The sequence below is a fragment of the Sapajus apella genome, unplaced genomic scaffold (assembly GCF_009761245.1).
Source record: "Sapajus apella isolate SASKATOON/1434 unplaced genomic scaffold, GSC_monkey_1.0 scaffold80, whole genome shotgun sequence".
NCBI lineage: Eukaryota > Metazoa > Chordata > Mammalia > Primates > Cebidae > Sapajus > Sapajus apella.
In genome coordinates this window covers 9,592,738-9,613,808 of record NW_022437020.1, presented here as the reverse complement: position 1 = coordinate 9,613,808, position 21,071 = coordinate 9,592,738, and the positions used below count along the sequence as shown (strand labels likewise).

Below are 21,071 nucleotides of genomic sequence, written 5' to 3'. Positions count from 1 at the left end.
AATGTGTTTTACAAAATCAGAAGTTTTGGACTTAAAAAATGTTTCAGTCTGGAATTGGACAGATACTGCAGGCTCATTTCCTGGGAGTTTGTAAAAGTAAATGGAAAAAAAACAAGTTAGTTTCAAGAAACTGGATTGCCAGACACGAGTGGTATTGCACATCTGGACAGGGTGGCCACGGCCGCCTGCGAGTGGCACTGTCCCCCAGCACAGCTCCCCGGCGCCCACCTGCCACACACCCTGTATTGTTCACCCTGGCCCTCTGTGGCTCTGTCTAGGTGGAATTATTTTCCCCACAGGGACCACTGATAAAGAAGGACTCTGTATTTTTTAAGAATTGAAATTAAAGGGCAAATGGCAACTAACTTTATTGCAATCTATTTTCCCCTACAAAGTGAGCTGTACCCTTGTTCCTTTCTTTAAGATACTATGAAAAAAAGTCAGCTGACCACTCTGAGCCCTGGGAGGCGGGGGCTGTTCCCTGTGTGCCAGGCCAAGCGTCTCCTATGCGCAGTGCCTGGTTTATCCTCCCAGAAACCTTGGGCAGGGGGAATGCTGCTAATCCCAATGCATGGAAAGGGAAGCTGAAGAGAAATTTAGGAACTTGCTCAGAGATCCCTTTTACTTAAACAGAGGATCTGGGATTCAGATCTGGGCAGCCCCTGGCTCCAGGGCCCAAGAAAGATCTCAACTGCTGAGTTGATTTTTTTCTTTTTTTTTTTAAGATGGAGTCTCGCTCTGTTGCCCAGGCTGGAGTGCCGTGGCACCATCTTGGCTCACTGCAACCTCCGCCTCCTGGGTTCGAGTGATTCTCTTGCCTCAGCCTCCTGAGTAGCTGGGATTATAGGTGTATATCACCATACCTGGCTAATTTTTTATATTTTTGGTAGAGACAGGTTTTACCATGTTGGCCAGGCTGGTTTCAAACTCCTGACCTCAGGTGATCTGCCCACCTTGACCTCCCAAAGTGCTGGGATTACAGGCATGAGCTACTGTGCCCGGCCTGACTTGAGATCTCGATAATTCCTCTGGAGTGTCCTTGGTCGTGCAAGGCGATGCCTGGGGTCCCTTCATTGCTACCTCCTTGTCTCCCTTCGACCCTCACCTTGTGTGTTCCCCCTTTCTCTCCCTGCCTCCCTCTTGCCTTGAAAGACAAGTAGAGAAGCTGTTCTCTCCACTGCTGGGACTCCAGCCTCTAAGCATGCAGGTCCCTGTTTTAATCTAGGGGTGCCTCTGGCAGATTGCTATTCCTTGTTCTGCCCTCTGAGAGCCTGGTGGGCAGAGTGGCTTCCTAGGTGCCTCCTTCATCTTGCTGTGTCCTACTCGCTCCTGTCGGCTTCTCCCCTGGATTCAGGCCCTGGAGTCCCTCATGTCTAAAATACCTGACTTGAGCAGCTGCCCAAATACTTGTTGAGGGAAGGAATGAGGGAGTAGCAGATGCCTCTGGGGACCTGCAGAGGCTGGAGAGAACAGGACATGAGTTCCAGACAGGAGAGGAAGGGATGGCTGGAGCTCCCCGCAGTCAGGGTGGGCGTGACTATTGATAAGTGCACAGAGGCTCCTCACCGTGGGTGGGTCTTCACCAAGTCCCTGTTTATACAATGCTGTTACGTGCAGTCTTACTGCATCAGCCATGGAGGGGATCATCCGTCCTTCCGTCCCAGGAATAGGATGATCTGTCTTCTCCTACCTCCTTTTAAGCAGTTGCTTCTCATCTGTAAATTAGTGCTGCTGAAGTTTTACTTTGAATATGAAAGTTCTGTTGAAATCATTTATTGGCAAATATTCCATACACCACAGACGTTAGTGTAAGGCGGATGGAGAGAAAAGCCAATGTGTTGCCTCCCCTGATAGAGGAGAAACTGGGGCCAGCAAGGGTGCAGAGACAGGCGGGGACCTCCCCTGACTTCTTAGCTTACATACAGTTTGCAGGAAAAGTCCCAAATGCTGTTTTTAAAGAGCTGTCTGAAAGTTGCACAAAGTCTATTTTTAGTTTACAAGCCAAGATACGCTTTGCAACTGGGAAAGGGTGTCCCTCAGTTGTATTTTGGTGAAATCATGACAGCTGCCTCATCAGTAGCTTCTTCATTTTTAATTACCAGCGTGGGGTTGAGTCACAGAAGCAGAATGACAGTGCATGTTTCTCTACGCCTGTTTTTAATTGGTGTTATTGCGTTTGGGCATTGATGCAGCTGGATGAAAGTTTTCTGTATCTTCATGAGCTGGGAGCCACCGATCTCAGCAGGGTGAGCTGTTGTGAGGTCACCATAGGAGCTTGGTCACTGCGCCACCTGGTCAGCCGGCCGTCGAAGCCATCACTTGGGATGGGCTCCAGGAAAAAAGGAAGCTGAGCTCGCAGGGTGTTTGGCTGACACTCTCACCATCCACTACTGTCAGTCCAGGTCAGGTGACTGTGGCCATCTCAGATCATTCCCACCTCCTTCCTGTGGCCTTGTTCCCTTTAAGAGAAACCACACAATAGAGAGGGGCCGAGGAGCAGACGCACTGCCTGGAGCTAAGAGCTGTTATAAACACAGCTGGGCAGTGCTGCCTTGCTTGGCTATGCCTTGGGGTTGGCGATGCCTTCTCCCTCTCAGACCTCCAGATGCTGCCGGCACACTGGAGCCACGGCCCCAGCGTCCTGACTGACACACGAGAGGTGGGAAAGGTGGGCACGGAATGCAGAGGGGAGTTCTCTTTTTTGCTGTGGTCAATGCACGTAACAGAAAATATGTCATCTTATTTGTTTGTAACCGTATAGTTCGGGGCGTTGAGTCCGTTCGCATTGTCGTGAAACCATCACCACTGTCCATCTCCAGAACCTTTTTATTTTCCCAGACTGAAACTCCATACCCTTTTATTTATTTATTATTATTTTTTGAGATGGAATCTGGCTCTGCCACCAGGCTGGAGTGCAGTGGTGCAATCTCGGCTCACTGCAACCTCCGCCTACCAGGTTCAAGCGATTCTCCTGCCTCAGCTTCTCGAGTAGCTGGGATTACAGGCGCACGCCACCATGCCCAACTAATCTTTGTATTTTTAGTAGAGATGGGGTTTCAGCATGTTGGCCAGGTTGGTCTCGAACTCCTGACCTCAGGTGATCTGCCCCCCTCGGCCTCCCAAAGTGCTGGGATTACAGGTGTGAGCCACTGTGTCTGGCCTGAAACTCTGTATCCTTTACAAACCAACTCCCCACTCCTCCCTCCCCCACAGCCCCTGGCAACCACGTTCTACTTTCTGTCTCAGTGAATTTGACCATTCCAGGTACCGCTTGCAGCGGGAATCGTTTCGTATTCATCCTTAGCGCCTGGCTCGTTTCACCGAGCACAGTGTCCTCAAGGCTCATCCGTGTTGTGGCACGCATCAGAGTTGTCTCCCTTTTCAGGCTGAACCATATTCCACTGTGTGTCTGCGCCAGGTTTTGCTGATCCCCTCAGCCAGGCACAGACACTCGGGTTGCTCCCACCCCTTGGCTTTTGTGGAAGATGCCGCTATGAACATGTGTATGCAAATATCTGTTCAGAATCCTGTTTTTACTTCTTTCAGGTACAGGAGGTGTATAGGTTTTAAGTGAAAAATTTGAAGATTTTCCTAAAATGCCATTTGATTTCCCTTGGGATAACTGCTCTCAAGTAACGGTGTTTGAGATATTAAAATTTGAATTTCCAAAATTTTTCATAAAGAAAAAATCTTTTTTAAAAAACATTGCAGCCTCCTCCTTGGAGGAGGACCTTCCTTGGTCAAATAGCCATGAGCTGCAGCTCAGCACTGACCCATCTTTCTGGGGAGCCCAGGAAGGGGGCTGTCAGGAGCCAGATGGGCTCCCCCGACTGCCATGGGTGCTCAGTGTAGCTTTGTTCTCTGATCCATGATGTAAGCAGCCTGCCCAGGGCTGCTGTGCACAGCCATTGGTGTTCAAGGTCACAGACACAGCTCAAGGTCACAGACACAAGCAGAGCTGCCCTGTGCTGAGAGCAGACCTGGATTTGAACCAGAGCCTCTCTCCGCTGGCGAATTCTCCAGATGAGACTTTCTTGAGGATAAGCACCCCCTGCTTCTCACATACTCAGAAAGAAAAAAGTAAACAGTGGGCCCCCCCAGGTTGGGAAAGTCTGAACCAAATGTCTCTACCCGACTAGCCAGCACGAAAGGCTGTCTGTAGCCTGCAGGCATGTTTTAGGCAGACTACACAGTGGTGGTAACATTTACAAATGAGTTCCATTATTGAAAACTTAGGAGAGGCTGGGCGTGGTGGCTCACGCCTGTGATCTCAGTCCTTTGGGAGGCCTAGGCGGGTGGATCACGAGGTCAGGAGTTTGAGACCAGCCTGACCAACATGGTGAAACCCCATCTCCACTAAAAATACAAAAATTAGCCAGTCATGGTGGCACATGCCTGTAATCCCAGCTACTCAGGTGGCTGAGACAGGAGAATCTCTTGAACCCCGGAGGAAGAGATTGCATTGAGGCAAGATCGTGCCACTGCACTCCAGCCTGGGTGACAGAGCAAGACTCCGTCTAAAAAAAAAAAAAAAACTTGGGAAAGCGCATGCCAGATCTGAATGCTGGCTTCTTTGGACCCGTTCAGGCGATCTTGCAGTTTCGGGTTCCTGGAGTCTCCACAGGACCTCCTCCCTATTATGGGGTCCCAAGCTAGGATCTGTGGGCATCGGGAGTACCTCGCCCAACTAGAGAGACCAAACATGGCACAGGGAAGTTAGCGGGCAGCAGGGAGATGTGGCTCAAACCCATCCCCATTAACACATCAGCTGCACAGAGGGCAGTTGGGAGAGGAAGGGGCACGAGCTCTGCCTGGGGGTGAGGTGTGGACCCTAGTCACATGAGGGGCGGGGCCAGGCCTTAAGCAGCCTCCCCACCCCAGAGGTCACCTGCCCTTGAAATATACCTAATTTTCTTTCTGTCTCTTTTACAAAATAAGTCCTGGGTCCCATGGGCCCTGCTGTGGTGGGAGGAGGGAATGGTGCAGCTCTGAGAAGCAGTATGTCACTGCAGTCTGGGGTTAGAGGAAGACCCATAGACTTCACGCACGCCAGCCTCTGTCTTCAGTTTGGACCATCCATTCTTTAAGCTTTATTTGGGAAAGGGGATGAAAGTTTCCCTTGTTTTATTGCAATTAAAAATTTAACCTTTTTTGAAACAATCACAAGCCTACAGAAAAATGGAACGTGCAGGGCAAAGCTGGTCTGACCCAGTGGAGAGAAACGTGTGATCCCGGCGCAGTCAGCTCCAGTGCCCCAGTTAGTCCTTCACATAAACAAGGACTGTCTCTGCAGAACTGTGCAGGGCAGCCATGGACACCAGGGAACTACCACTGGTCTCTCATCAATTACAGAGGCCCCTAATGTAGTAACATATTCCATCCATCCCCCTGTGGGGGGACCATGTCCTCTGTCCATACTTCCCCTGAGTGGGCGCCCTCATCAGCTGCCTGGACGCTGGCACCCAGAGTAACCTGTTCCCATGGGCTCCGGTTCCACATCCCGCAGTGCGGACACCCTCCTTGCCTTCTGGGTCCCAGCAGTGCCTTGTTCCAGGTCACCCCAGACCTCCCCACCCCACACATCCCATGTTCTGCCCCATACGACAACTTTAGAATGGAAGAGTTTTACAGTTTATTTTTCAATTAAAAATCAAAACAAAACAAAAATGAATACTCAAGAGGCATTGTAGTTAGGAACTGGGTAAAACAACAAATTCCAGAGAGCCCTAAAGAAACCTTTAACCAGGAAATGATTTAAAATGGAGATCTTCAAAGTAAGGATTGTAGCATTTTTCAGACAGCTCTTTGTAGACATTAAAAATATAGGCGGAGGCCACGTATAGAAATGAAACGTTCTCATCCGAAGCCAGACCATTTGGTTTGGGGAATTAAGGCAGGAGAAAAATGAAATCTGCTAAGTAAAAATTAATGATTTCTCAGGAATTTTTAGGATGTTGAACAGCTTAATTGCACAGTTTGGGTGGATATGTGTTGAAGAAAGTAATTTTAGGAGACTGGGACGTTGTGCAATCATCTTAACTTGGGTCAGGATTGTAATTATTGCAATAACAGAATGTTGCTATGTGTATATGTGACTGAAATGGGAAGCAGTTCTTAAAAAGTGCTTTAAGAAATAACAACAAAATGTCCACTCTCTCTCTCTCTCTCTCTGGACTTCCTTAATTATAAATTCCAGGTAACCCAGTGCTGGCTAAATATAGGTCCAGTGGTCATCTATATTTATAACGTCTTTTTCAGGCGGAAGTCACTGGAGCAATACAGAATTAATTTGGTGTGTAGGTTTTTATAGGGTCTAATTAGTTGTGTTTTTCTTAAGCAAACCAACTGGGATCAATAACATTATATAACTGAACTCAGACGACCATGACTTTTAGACATGGACCCTTCCCAGAAAGCCAAGGCCCTCGGCAGATGCCAGCCCTGAAGACAGACAGCGGCTCCGAGACCAGGCACACAGCAGCTGCGGGGCGGACAGGAAGGGCAGGCTTCGGGAGTGATAACGTATAGTTTTTTTTTTTTTGCAAAGTCTCATCTACAGCCCATTCATCGCTGAGGCCTTGAATTGAGGCATTCTGTGGCTGCTCTCAGTTGTTCCCGTGCAGCAGGGTTTGGCTGGGCTGGCCTGGGGAGGTGGAGTGGCGTTTTTGCAGACTGACCAGAGTATGCACTTAGCCGACCCTCCCCCAGCAGCAATGCAGCCTGCTTGAGGGCTATGAACTGCACCTGTGTTTGCAGTCACGTCCATCGGAGAGCTGAGTGGGCGGGTGGACCTTTGGAACTATCTGATGTCATTTGGGGTAGATTCGGCGTGCTTCTCGGTGACTTTGCTGCAAATGAAACATGATAAAGTAGACTGGGCTACTCCTCCTCCATTCCTCAGTATCTTCAACAAACACAAAGTCTCTTCTGGCAGAGTGGACCCCGGCTGGCAGCACCCACTGAGATCTTGTCTGAAGCTGGCTACACTCGCATTTAAAGAAAACACATAATGGGGAAGGCCCTTCTCGTAAACCCCACGCCAAGCCTCTCCCCTCGAGCTGGTTCCTACCCCTCCCTTATGTGGCCCTGAAAGCCACTTCTGCTCGTCCACGCCGGTGCCCGAGGGTTCTTCTCATGGCTGGTGCGTGCTGTGAATGAAGGACACTGGCCAGTTGAAGTGAGTGACTGGCTAGGATTTGCCTGCCTCAAGTCCTCAGGCCAGAGAGGCTGGTGGGGGTCTTGCCTAGACCATACAGCCAGCAGGTGGTCTGTCCGGCTCCATAGCCTCCTCCCAGCTTCAGGACTGTCCCGGGATGGTGACTGAGCAAGAGCTCAAAGGCAGGACAGCAGCGCCTGAGCCAGGAGGCACTGGGGGCACGCTTACCCCGCCTCTGGATGCGGGGCCTCACTGGACAGCTGGACACAGGTGGGATGGGGGAGACCTGTGTATCCTCCCAGTGTTATTTTGTTTGTTCATTTCAGTCTGTCTGTTTCACCAGGCAGATTTCGAGCTCTTTCTGTGTTCCAGACACAGCCAGGCCCTGAGGATTGACAGACAACGTAGCGCCTGCCCTTGAAAGTTTATGGTGGAGGGAGGGAGGAGGAAGGGTGTAATAGCCGTGTCTGGGCAGACAGGCCTGGGAGGTCTGGGAGGGCTTCCTGGAGGCAGTGACAGCCGAGGTGATGGTTAAAAGCAGGGTAGGAGTTAGTCTTGTGGGTGTGAGGGGACTTGAGCAAGCACAGGGATATGAATGGGGAGTGAGGGCAGGGCCCTTTACACTGGACGACAGAGGGCAGTTCAGATAGGGGCCAGGCCTGTGGCTGTACAGGGGGTGTGTACCCTCTGAGACAAGGAGGAGTCAGGGTGGAAATGTTAGTGCAGCCTTCCGGGAGAGACTAAGAGGCCTACCTGGGTCCGGGCAGAAGATGGGGCTGCCTGCACTAGGGCCGGGGCGATGGGCGGGGAGCGGGTCTGGGGACCATGTAAGAGCTGCCTTTGGGAAGGTTTGATGGTGGCTTTTTATCAAGACAAGGAGCGCTTCAGGAGGGAAGGTTTGGGGTGCAGGGTGGTAAGGGTGCATGGTGGTGTTGATGCTGCTCTGGTGTGGTGGAAGTTGTGTGCTGACTTAGACAAAGACGGTACAGATCCAGCCCAGACCCTGGAGGACAGTGTTACGGGGCAGTGTGCTTGGGACCTGCTTGGACGGGCGGGGCTCCCCATAGGAGATGATGCTGAGTTGAGGCTGGAGGGACCTGGAATGGACTGGCAGGAAATGGAGAAACAGCTTTCTGGGCCTGTGCTCTTGGCATTTGACATAGTTCCTGGGTACAACTCAGCTTCTCCCGGGGAGGGGCTTAGAACCCACCTGCCCAGTGGCCATTCAGACCTCTGGAACCAGAACTTCCATCTGGGGCCAAGCCCTGGCCCACGTGGGGTTGCTCAAGCTGCTCAGGTGAATCTGACATGTACCAAGTGGAGAGCCAGAGACCCAGGGGTTCTGAGTCAGGGCAGCCTGGCAGTGGCCTCAGGAGGCTCACTTGGATGTGAGACTGTGGGAAATCAAGGACTCGCCTGGTATGTTTCAGAGCCGTTTGTTTATGAACCTGATATAAACACACACACCTGGATATGTATATAAACATATACACATATACACAAACACACGCACACACACACACAACCTGAATACATATGCAGGTGGCTGTCTTTATCCACGGGTTCCACATCTACACGTTCAACCAGCCTCAGATCAAAAACATGAAAAAAAAAATGTATGGTGCATGTATGAACAATTTTCTTGTCATTTTTCCCTAAACAATATAGTGTAACAACTATTTCCATAGCATTTACATTGTATTAGGAATTGTAAGTAATTCAAAGATGATTTAAACTAGTGGAGGATGTGTGTAGGTTGTATGCAAATATGATACCCTTTTTATATCAGGGATTTGAGCATCTGTGGATTTTGGTATCTGCAGGGTAGCCTGGAACCCGTCCCCCACAGATGCCAAGGCGTGACTGTATACATATGTATGCATCCGTATATAAACACTTACACACACACACACACACCCCTGAATACATGTATACATGTGTATGTACAACACACACATCCTATTCATCCACACATATGCACACACACTCGTATAATGGGATAACATGTACATGAAACATTATATAGATCTCCCATGATTTCCTTATTGAAGTGAAGGGAAGTGCACACATGTTGAGGTTACTGACTCTCTGGGAAAGAACCTGCTGCTAAGAACGAGGACCAAGGTGCCTGAAATCCCGCGTGGTAACTAACAGTCTTAGCCATGCCAAGAGGCAGAGGGTTCTACCGTGAAGAATCCTGACTGTGCTGTTGACTAAATGAACCTTGAATAATTTCACTGCCCTGTGCCTCAGTTTCCCCATCTGCAAGATGAGGACAGTCATAACATCTACCCTCTACAGTTGTTATGGGAATCAAACTTATTAATTCATCTGAACTCCAAGCTTGCTGCCTGGAACGGGGCGTGTGCCCAGCAAGCGTCAGCTGCTCTTGTGATGAGCCGGGAGCACTCAGTAATAGTGAGGAGCCCTGGCTGGGGAATGGAGAAGGAGTGGGTATTGCTGTTCCCTACTAACTCCATAACCTTTTGTACCTTCCGTAGTTTTTATCACGTGCACATATTACCTAGATTTTTTTAAATGTCAGAGCATCTTGTTAAAGAGAATTACACTGCATTAAACTCTTTTCACTGTATGTTCTTTGATCTCATTTCCTCCAGTGTTCTGGTCAAGAACATTTAGCAAGGTTTTTAATGTTGTTTCAGTGATGTTACCACTTTTAACGAGTAATGCATAAAATTGCCTATCGATGTTGAGTAAAGAGACGGGAGCATTCTGTATTCCACAAATTGTTTATTTTCTTTTTCTTTTTCTTTTTTAGAGAAGGGGAGGGGAAGCAGGAGGGGAAAGGTTTGTTTATTTTCTTGAATGGCACATGAGACAGGCTCTAATTAGTGCATTGTGAAAATACCATGGGCACAAAAGAGAACAAGAGCATATTTAAATTTCATGTTATGACAGTCAAAAAACAATGCCTTACAGACTGGCAGTCAGATTCATTGATGAAGAGCAGATGGAGGTCGGGGCAGCACACGGGGCTGAGCAGGACTGAGGCAGCTGGGATGGTGGAGCCAGTGCCTCTCTTCTGCAATCGAGGGAGGAGGAGGAGGCTGCCAGGGCCCTCCAGTAGCGGCAACCTGTGGAAGCACCACTCCTGATGATAAAGGCAGGTGGGCTGTTCAGGAGCCGGCTGGAGGAGCAGTGCACAGAGTTGGTGAGCTGTGAGCACAGGAGCAGAGCCAGCACCTGGTGTGGACACTGTCCAAGGCCACAGCCAAGCAGCAGCCACCCAGGATGTCCAGGCTGCTAAGCAGGGAAGAACACTTACCATCAGGGCAAATGCCAGATAAAAAAAGAGCCTCACTTTCTCTGGAAGAGCACCTGGAGTGTTGCCTTTAGGCCGCCCCCTTCCTGAGTCCAGCCGCTGTCCATTTGACCCTGAAGAGGTCCTAAAAGTGTGACAATCATCTTAAACTTGACTTGTTTATCTGTATGTCATTTGGTATCAAATGTCATCACCTGCTTATCTGTGGGTAGAATGGGGAGACTGCTGGTTTAGGAACTAGGAGCCCCACAATGTGATATAATCTTAACCTCCCTGGGCCTCAATCTACCCATCTGTGAAATGGGGACATCTCTGTGGGTCCTTCTCACACCCCAATCTGTGAGTCAGGGACAGAGGGCAGCCAGGTGTCCCTCAGGTTGAACCAGACCAGTGGCTGCATCCCCACAGGTGACCCTGTGCGAGCCTGGGGGTCTCACAGCCTGGCATCCTGTTCCCCTTCCCCATGAAGGCACCCAGAGATGTGAAGGAACAGCCTCCCTTATTGAGGAGGGGCAGCCTCCTTGCATCTGGGGTGGCCCCTGCTGTGGTGGGTCAGGTGAGGACCCTAGAAGGGCTTAGGTAAGTGGGGAAGGGGACAGCCGGCAATGGCTGCATCATAAATGCAGCATCATCGGGGCCGACGTGACTTTCACTGGGCCTGTGTGTCTGGGCAGCTGCCCTGCCTCCTGCTGTGTCACCCTTAATTCTCTCACTGGTTTCGCCCATGATGAAAACCTCACACTCCTGACCTGATGCCTGATGTCGCAGGGGGAGGGCAGAGGGCAGGACCACATGAGTCAGACAGAAGGACAAGACCTCTTGGAGTATCTGACAAGGAGGTTTGTGGAAAAAGCACGGCTCAGTGACTCAGTGAGATGCTTGTAGCTGAACCTGTGTTTATTAGCACAGTCGCTCAGCGTGTGGACCACCACTGCCCACCTTAGAGAACCCGTGCTTAATATCAGAGACTTTGGTGAACTCCCCAGACACCCTCAGCAGCAAATGCTATACATCACAGGCTGGCAACCTTTTTCTTGTTCAAAGTTCACATATGAAATATTTTACCCTTATTCTACCTAAATGTCTCCCTATCTACAGAGAAACTAGTGTTACTTGAAGATGTGAACGTTCCTGTGGTAGCCATACATTTAAGCACAGTGTTGTACATAAGTAAATATCTTGATTCTAAATTAAATCCAGATTTAACTAATATATATTATTTTATATCTTTGTTGTATTAAAATGTTTAAAAACACTAAAAATAAAACATTTGAAAGTGGAACAAAAAAAAAAAAAAGAAATATTTTACCCTTGTGGGCTCTGGGGTCTCTGTGGCAATTGGTCCTCTCTGCCATTGTAGTGGGAAGGCAGCCATGGGCAGCAGGGAAGGGGGAGGCGTGGCTGTGTTCCAATAACATTTATTGAAAAACAGTAGGTGGGTATGTACCCAAAAGAATCGAAAGCAGGGACACGAATAAATATTTGTACACAGCGGCATTATTCGCAATAGCCAAGAAGTGGATGTAATCCAAGTGTCCGTCAACAGATGAATGAATAAACAAAATGTGAGGTATGCAGATAATGGGAGATTAGTCAGCCTTAAAAAGGAAGGAAATTCTGACACATGCCACAACACTGATGAAACTTGAAGACATTATGCTGAATGACATAAGCCAGTCACAGAGGAAAAATGTGTGATTCCAGCTTCTTCTGCAGCTGGCTTTGCAAGGGCAACATTGGTCGGTGTCCCTTCTCCCCTGCAGTGGGAGTGGCCCTCCCCAGCCCCTCAACCCTCATGCTAGACAGGACATAAGTGTCCAAACAGATGGTGTTCTGGCCACTGCTGCCTTCAGAGGTTGGCCTGGTCAGCATTCTGGGGACGGCCTTTCCTGGATCGCTTATGGAGAACAGTTCATGTCAGCCCAGACTTTGGGACCTTTGCAAAGGATGGTCATGGTGGCCCAGGGGTAGGTGGCTGGATGGCTTGGGGACTGGCCTTCGAGGGGAAAGGTGGCTGCCCCAAGCCTGGCTCAGCTGTTCAAAGGCCAGGTGCTGCCCCGAATGGCTTCCAGGGCCACCCTGACATGAGCCTGTGAAGGGTCAGCAGTTCCACAATTAGTCTGTTTCTTTGCCAGCAAGTTTTATTCAACTCTTAGTTTCTCCATGTCCCTGACTGGGAATTGACTTGAATGCCCAGAATTAAAAGACCAAAAGTTATGTAACTTCTCCCAGGGATGGTGGCAGCTTATAAGCAAACATGTTGATTAAACACTGCTGCAAGTTGAGACTCCATGATTGCCTCTGTTGCTGAATAACAGCTCTAGTGTGGGTGAGGAGGAACCTTTTGACACATATGGCAATTAACTTTGTTGAAGAAGTGAGCAAGGTGACTTATCTGTAGGAAGAAAAATAAAAATGCTTGTGAGCAAAATAGGCAGAAATAATGAGGTTTGTGATGGCAGAAAAATGTCTTGAGGTAGAAAATAAACTGAGAATCAGAATTGCTGAAAACGGTGTATTGAGCGCTTACTACCTACCTGCTGGCTCTCTGCTAGTTCTTCCACACACAAATATCTCATTCAAGTCTGGGAGCAACCCTTTCAGGGTGGTGGCTATTCATCTCATAAGGAAACAGAGAGGGTAAGCCCTGGCCAGCCAGCAGGAAGGGGTCAAATTAGTTGCAGGCCTGGATTTGGCCAAAATCTGAAGCATCCCAGACCCAGAGAGGGGAATGGAGGTGCCAGAGAGAGAATTCCAGCCCCCAGGACCACCACCGTTTGTTGAGTGACCACTAGTAGGTTCTAGGCACTAAATTAGGCCCTGTATAGGTGATTCCTATTCATTCCTCATGACTGTCTTAGTATTTGATGTTCTGTGGTTGTAAGCAACAGGAACACACTAGAGCAAGCTAAAGAAGAAATGGAAGCTCCTTATTTCAAGGACAAAGTGATGTCTCCTAAACCCAAGAACAAAAGGCAGCCAGGCTGCCAGGATTGCCGGAAAGGAAAACTGAAGCGTAGTAAAGGGGCTGGGAGGCTCTCTCTCGGACTCCTTCCTTATCTTCTTGTGCAAAGATTTGAAAATGGCCATCCACAGCATCCAGGTCCCTCCAGGTCCTGGATGGGCCAGTCAACTCTATTGAGGTCAGACCATAGCAGACTAAATGGCTGTGATTAAGGTGGGGACAGCCAAGGAGTTGTGAGTTGGGTAGACTTTAGTCCTGCTTAACTTTTAGTGGTAAGTAGCTTTTTCCCCATTTTACACATAAGGAATTGAGATTCCCATGCGTCAAATATTCTCGCTCAAGGTCACATGGCTGATCTTGGTGGAGAGGTAGGGAAGGTCTGGACCAAATTTATCTGACTCAAAACTCATGTTTGTAATCATCATATAGAACTGCTGTAGAGGACCATTAGTCTTAAATTTACCCTTTAATAAAGCTGGAAAAGAAACCAGGATGGTTTAGCCTGAGAAGATCAACCTGAGTGTCTATATGATATTCAGCCCATCTTTATTTTAAAAGCCCTTTTGGAGGATGGTGATCAACTAGCACTTCTCTGCAGCCAAGAAGCAGGCCTCCGAGAACAATGTCCCCTGCTCAAGCCAGGTCAGATGGCAAGTTGGTGCTTCAGTGAGGGCCAGCCCTTCTTGAAGGTCAGAGGCTGGGTCACAAGGCTGCTGTTGGTTCCATCCAGTCCTCAAGCTGAAATCTGTCCTGACAAACTGCCCCTGGTGGAAAATTGGGACACCTCGGGGGTTTAGATGTTCTCATCTGACCCTTTCACAATCCCCAAGCAGATGGATCCATGTGTTTTTTTTGGCTGTCCCGTTGCACTTGAGAGCAAGTGTTCATTCTTCGATATTTCAGTTTACCCATGGGGTAGAGAGGATGGAGTTTGTTTATAAATGAATGTTTTGGTGTAGACCTGACTTGACACCAACTTAGCTACTTCAGGGATGCTTGACCCTAAATGAACATTCATTTTTGTCTAAAGAACTTGGCCATGATAGTACAAACTTTAAATGATGTTGATTTACCATGAGTTGTGGTGGAGTATGTGCTCCACGTGAAATATTACTTAGTGTTGTTTATCTAAAAATGAGTGTCTAAATCCACCTTCATGTTTATAAACAGTGGATACATACCAGAGATATGCAGAGAAGCCCAGGGGAGCCTATGTTTCCTCTGGGAGGATGAGCCCCTCAGATAAGGGGGAGATTCTTGTGGGGTGGAAGATTTTCAAAGCTGTTCCTGGGACTATTAATTGATGGTATCCTCCTTCTTGTCTTGCAGATTGGAAACCTGGAAGATTACTACCATTTTTATCACAGCAAAACGTTTAAAAGATCGACCTTGAGTAGCAGAGGCCCTCACACCTTCCTCAGAATGGACCCCCAGGTACGGAGGGTCAGGATACTTTCCTAAGGGATGGAAGCTTTTCGTCTGTGGTCCTAAAACTGGTGGAGTCTGTGTTTTAATGTGATGCTGGGTAGACATGAGTTTTCCACATTCACTTTCGATACAAGACTCCTGTAGCTACATATCAGACATCTGAACTAAATCATGTGAGCGAAGCTCTCTCAGCATTTTAAAATCAACAAAATACAATAATTCCAGGAGATACACATATGAAGCTTACCCATAAAACAAAAACTCTAGGCAATTCAAGCCAGTATTTTAATAGTGAAATTAGAGATCAGGCAGATGGGTATTTTTGTGGTTGTCATAACATGTATATTGATGGTTACTATCAATTTGAAAACTGAGGCAGTAAGTATGACTTTTTTCCTTAAAGATTCACAGATCTTCGGGATTAGAACAAATGTAATTTGAAAAGAGGCTAACATTTTATGTTTTAATATAATCCATACTTATTGGGTGGTTAATTATACATCCTTTCTGCATAGATTTGAAATTAGTCTTTGACAAATATCAATCAACAGATACTTGTCAAGATTAAAAATTTAAGATGGCCAAGTGAGTTCCTCAGAATGAGTTCATTCATTTGGCAGGTATTTTTGGAATACCTGCCACGTGGCTGGTTCCGTCCACAGCAGGGCCAGTGAAGCTGGTGGTGGGGCTGACAGAAAACGAAGCAGGAAATAGAAAAATCGGTGATATATCACAGGGCAATGAGTGTTGAGAAGGAAATGAAATTCACATGAGAGACGATAGCAGCCCCAACAAGGAACGGAGGTCATTGGTAAATCACAGTTTTAGGTCACAGAAGTCATCATCTCTTAAAAGTTAACGTATGTACTAGATGTTTGTTTGGGCTCCCTAGCTCATGCACAAAACTATTTCAGCATTTCCAGGAAATACTTAGAGTAAAGTTTTTATGGAAAAATGGGTTGTTGGTGTTGCCCCAAGCCACCTACTTCAATGACAATCAGGGCAGGAATTGTTTGGAGAGATGCATTATCCCTGGGCTCTTACCTGACTTATCCTTCTCTGGGGCATCACTCGATGGGGGTTTTGATTTGAAACACATGAGGAAGTGGTCCCATGGAGCTCACTCATGGACCTGGGCTGTGAAAAGGCAGACTTGTCTTGAATGTATTTCTGGATTTGTTTTATAGGTGGATGGATGGATGGATGAATGGATGGCTAGATCGGTATGGATAAGTCGAATGAGATGGATATAAAACACTGTGCTCATTCCATTATTCCTTCGTAGCAAGGAAAGGAGTTAAGTGTGTAGTAAGGGGTGACTGTGTGCTTGGGTACTTTACATGCACCATCTCACCCCATCGCATGGGGGTGAGATTACGTCTACTTGTGCTTACACCATGGAACATGAAGGAATGTTTTTCAAAGGGGCCAGTATATTTAATCCTCTAGGAAGAAAGCCAGATTGTAGTTGCTCATTCCCAAAGAGTGGGGCACTTGTGGGAGTGTGGATCAGCAGAAAACTGAGCAGCAGGGGCCTCTGTACAGCGTGCACAGGCTGGTCCTGGAGGAGAAGGTGTGCGTTCTGTGAGGGTGAGGGTGAGAGACTGTCATCTATCATCTTGGAGGAAATTCTAAGCGAGGAAAGAGGTCGATGCAGCAGCCCTCCACACTTGCACTTTACGCAAGTGATTGGTCTGCCTTGTGAAGAAACATCCTCGCTCTTCAACCGAAGTCCTTTGAATTGTTGAATTGCTACCATGCGGATAGTGACAATGAAAGCAAGCTGTTTGCATGCAGGAAGCCCCCCTCTTAGCATGCTCTGAGAAGAGACAGGGACTGTGGATTTCCTGGTCTTCCTTCCATGGGGCCTTCCCAGAATAAATAAAGCAGATTCTTAATTGTTAGAACTAAGGCAGAGTCAAAATAGGAGACTTAATCTGTGTTTTGACTACATCCTCTGGTTTTGGTGACTATGTTTTAAAGCTTTTAAAGGTACTCAGGTCGACTGCTCATCCCTTCCTTCCAAAAATATTGATGGTGCACCTGCTGAGTGCCGGACCCTGTGTCTGAGGAATGCGGAGCTGCCAGCAGGTCTCTGTGCTGCTGAGTCCCCTGCAGAGTCGGGGTGGGAGACCCATGCATGAGCAAGGCACTCCGAGGCAGCAGAGACAGGCTCTGCAGGAGGGCTTGAGGGTCCCCGTACCCTGGACCTGCCTCCTCTCTGCAGCACCTGAGCTGCTTGACCGACTCATTTTAGGTGCATTCAGAGTCCTATATTCAGTTTGGGTCTGAGGGCCAAGCATTCCCAGGCATTAGCTGCCCCTTGACACCCGCAGAAGGAAGGATAGAGACTTCCTAGGCAAAGGCTACCATAGCAGTTATATTTTTTCAAATAAAAATCTCCTTTTCACAGAGCTTCTTAATAAGCTCCTGGCACAGCTGCTATCCATGCATCCTGCCAGTAAAGAAGAAAGGAAGAAAGGTAAACAGCCTGGGCATCCCAGGCCTTCCTGGAACCTTCCTAGGATTGGCTCACTGTTCCTCCCAGTTCTAATTAAATTGTTAGCCCCAGGGAAAGCACACAGACATCTGAACCAATTAGGAATTCAGAATCGCAACTGAAATAACCTCTGTTTAAATTCATCTAGCTTTAATGCAAACCAAATCAATTAGCTGTCAGTCTGACTAATATTTACTCTGCCCAGTCATTACAACTAAATATTTGGTGAAATTAGCTGTTTTATGTAAGTATTTAGTGTTATCTTTTATTGCAATGCATCGGAACATTTTCCTACATTGGCAAAGCATTTTTGTGGTACCTTAACATCTGGAGAGTTGTGTAATTAATATTATTAACAAAAGGAAAAGATGATTTAATATTGTTCAGAGACTTCGGAATGTCAGGCCGCCATTGTGTTCAAATGACCAAACTGGAAATGAATGTTATGGGCTTATCTGGATAAAGTTCAATCAAATACAGATGGTATTCTATGTTAATTAGCTCCAGTCCCCGTTGCATAAAAGTGCTTTGATAAGTGATGGAATTTCCAGTCCACCCCACGTCACATCAATGCTGATAGAATATACGTTTGTTAAAGCAAAACAAAACTCAAGTTGGGGGTCAACAGCAGGACTTTCTTTGTCAAGCGTGTGTGTGTGCTTACTAGGAAGATACTTACTAGGTACTAGAAGATACTTACTAGGTACTAGAAGATACTAGGTACTAGGAAGATACTTACTAGGTACTAGGAAGATACTTACTAGGTACTAGGAAGATACTTACTAGGTACTAGAAGATACTAGGTACTAGAAGATACTTACTAGGTACCTTCTTTGCACTGATCCTATACCAGAATTGTACACCCATTTTCCTTGCATTCTTAATTACCTTTACTTGATTTTGTTTTTTAACCATCTTTGAAAAGGGCCATTCTGCTCAAATTGCTTTGTTACTCAGCCCTATCCTTGGAAGAACAGCCTGAGCGTTCTCAGGGTGCAGTTATCGCTTGCTGGGTTTTTCCAAGGGCTGTCATTTAAGCAAACTGAAAGCATTTGTTTTTAACTTGTTCTTTTGCCAAAAGTCTGGAGAAGGGTGGATATTACAGAAGCATCGACCAATCACTGAAAGGGCTCACAGATTTTTTAAAAATTACTTGTTCTGATTATGTTCCAAGCTGGCTTATAGTTCGTCGTTGCTGCCTGTGTCTTCCAGACCTTACATTTTAGCGTGATGACTTGGGCTCAGCCCTTTCCTTCCCTATAGATCTCAGCCAGATTGGTGGTAGAAATGGAAGGAAAAAGATGTTCGGAGGGAGCTTTGGTGGCTCCTTCCAGGGCCGTAGGAGGCTTCGGTTTGATGCTTCCTTTCAGTGCTTTAAAGCTCAGAAGTTGCAACATGACTGCAAGGACCAGAGAAGGCACTCTGTTTTGTAGGATGGGACTTTGCCCCCAGAGTTTAATCAAAGCTCGGGTTTCCTTCCAGCAGTGATGCAATGTTGAAGCAGATCTTTCCATTAACTACAGATGGAATTTTATCTGACAGTTTTGTGTGCTAGAGCAATTCAAAGTGCAAACAAACAGAAAGTTCCTGACAAGAGCACATAGACAGTAAGTGACCACATTGGTCTCAGGGGCTGATGAACTGGCTGAGGGCGGGGCCAGGCAGCAGCCCAGGGCCCAGCGGATTTGCCCATGTGTGGACAGTGGGCTGCTCCCCCGTGAGGGTGATCAAATGACAGTGACAAGCTGGCTGTTCACATTTTCAGCACCACCCAGCTGGTTTTAGTGGCATGGCTACTAAGAATTGGTAAAAAGTCTGAATTTGGCCGGGTGCGGTGGCTTACACCTATAATCCCAGCACTTTGGGAGGCCGAGGTGGGTGGATCACCTGAGGTCAGGAGATCAAGACCAGCCCGGCCAACATGGCGAAACCCCATCTCTACTAAAAGTACAAAAATTAGCTGAGCGTGGTGGTAGGTGCTTGTAATCCCAGCTACTTGGCAGGTTGAGGCAGGAGAATTGCTTGAACGTGGCAGGCAGCGGTTGCAGTGAGCCAAGATCATGCCATTGCACTCCAGCCAGGGTGACAAGAGCGAGACTCCGTCTCAAAAAAAAAAAAAAGGTTTGAATTTGTAAATACACTTTAAAAGACAGTGTTTTATTCTTTCACCTGCATGTTCAAACCTTCCACTTAGATGTCTCAAAGACAACTCAAAGTCAACATGTCCCAAACCCAGCTCACTCTCTCTGGCCCTAGTCTGTCTCAGAGGGAAGCACCCATCCGTTTTACACCACAGAACCGGCAGCCTCTCCGTCTCCCCTACACTTGCTCCACCTCCTGTACAGCCTGGCCCTGTCATGCCCTGTGTGTCCTGCCCTAGGCCCAGTTCCTGCCACTTCTCACCTGTACCACTGCACTGCCCTCCTTGCAGCCTCATGTGGGCATCCTTGCCCCCTCCAGGCACCTCCCATGCTCCTGAGGGATCCTCTGAAATACATGCCTGATGGTGCCACAAAGCTGTATCCCCACTTCCCAAACCCTCCTTGTCCTGGCCTCCGGTGGGCCCCTGAGTCCCAACCACCACTGGCCTTTGAAGTCCTCCTCAGACAACTTTCGCCCTTTTTCCCTCCACAGAGCTTTTGCACAGCCTGCGCCCCACCTTCCCCTCTGGGCTCCGACATCCCTGCCACCAGGAAGCCTGCTCAGAGGCTGCAGGCGTGGCCTGCTCTTCTGGCAATCATGTGTTTGTATGCTAGATCAGGCCCCAGAGTAGGGGTACACAGAGTATTGGGAACAATGACTAGTTCAGTTTGTTTGGGATCTGTCAGGGACAGAGTCAGAGCCGGCAGGGGAGGTGCAGGTGGTTCCTGAGGGGCCTGGATCGTCAGGCCTGGAAGGGCGTTCAGTATTCCAGACCAGAGGAGAGGTGACAGGCAGCGGCCCCCCCCTGCTCTGTGGATGCAGCAGGAGAGAGGAACTTGGAGTTCAAAGTGCGCAAGCCCATCTCTTGCCAAGGTGACAGGAAGTTATCGAAGGCCAAGGCTGCGTATCATTTGTTTTTACTCCTTCATAAGTCCAGCAGCTCCCCATTAAACAGCAGACAATGCTGACTGAAGCATATCTCAAGTTCTACTGATTGGGTTCACATAAGCAAGTTACATGTAACATAAGCAACTTCTTTCTGTGTAAATACTTCAGAAGTAAATTCAGACCCACCTTCGCTGAATTATGGGAAAACCCTAAATACGGCTTCAATCAACAAAGCTGTATCCTGCATTGCTGGAGCTAAAATAACTGACTGCCTGGAGAGGAGACGCGTGGAGCAGCGTCAGACTCCACAGATTCTTAGTCTCTGCCGGGGCTGTTGTATCAAAGTCCCACAGGCTTGGGGGCTTCAGCCACAGAAATGTATCGTCTCACAGTTAGCATGGTTGGAAGACTGAGATTACGGCACTGGCAGGGCTGGTTTCTTCTGAGGTCTCTCACAGGTGGCTGAATTCCTGCTGCACCCTCACATGGTTGTCCCTCTCTGTGAGTATCTCTGCCCTCATCTCCTCTTCTCATAGGACACTGGTTGATGGGAATCGAGATCTAAGCGTCATAGACTATTGATTGCACAGGAGAATTGCTTGAACCCGGGAGGTGGAGGTTGCAGTGGGCCAAGATCGTGCCACTGCACTCCAGCCTGGGTAACAGAGTGAGACTCCATCTCAAAAAAAAAAAAAAAAAAAAAAAAAAA

At 47.9% G+C, this 21,071-nt stretch overlaps 1 protein-coding gene across 1 annotated transcript in view; it reads left to right on the top strand.

Moving 5' to 3' along the window:
- The first annotated feature begins 5,401 nt into the window (after nt 1-5,401).
- PCSK6 (proprotein convertase subtilisin/kexin type 6) overlaps nt 5,402-21,071 on the top strand; it is a 152,144-nt gene continuing 136,474 nt past the window's right edge. Inside the window, exons 1-4 of the mRNA XM_032252876.1 lie at nt 5,402-5,554; nt 6,011-6,044; nt 12,484-12,488; nt 14,734-14,838. Coding sequence (XP_032108767.1) covers nt 5,402-5,554; nt 6,011-6,044; nt 12,484-12,488; nt 14,734-14,838 — 297 coding nt within the window. The remainder of the gene's footprint in view (nt 5,555-6,010; nt 6,045-12,483; nt 12,489-14,733; nt 14,839-21,071) is intronic.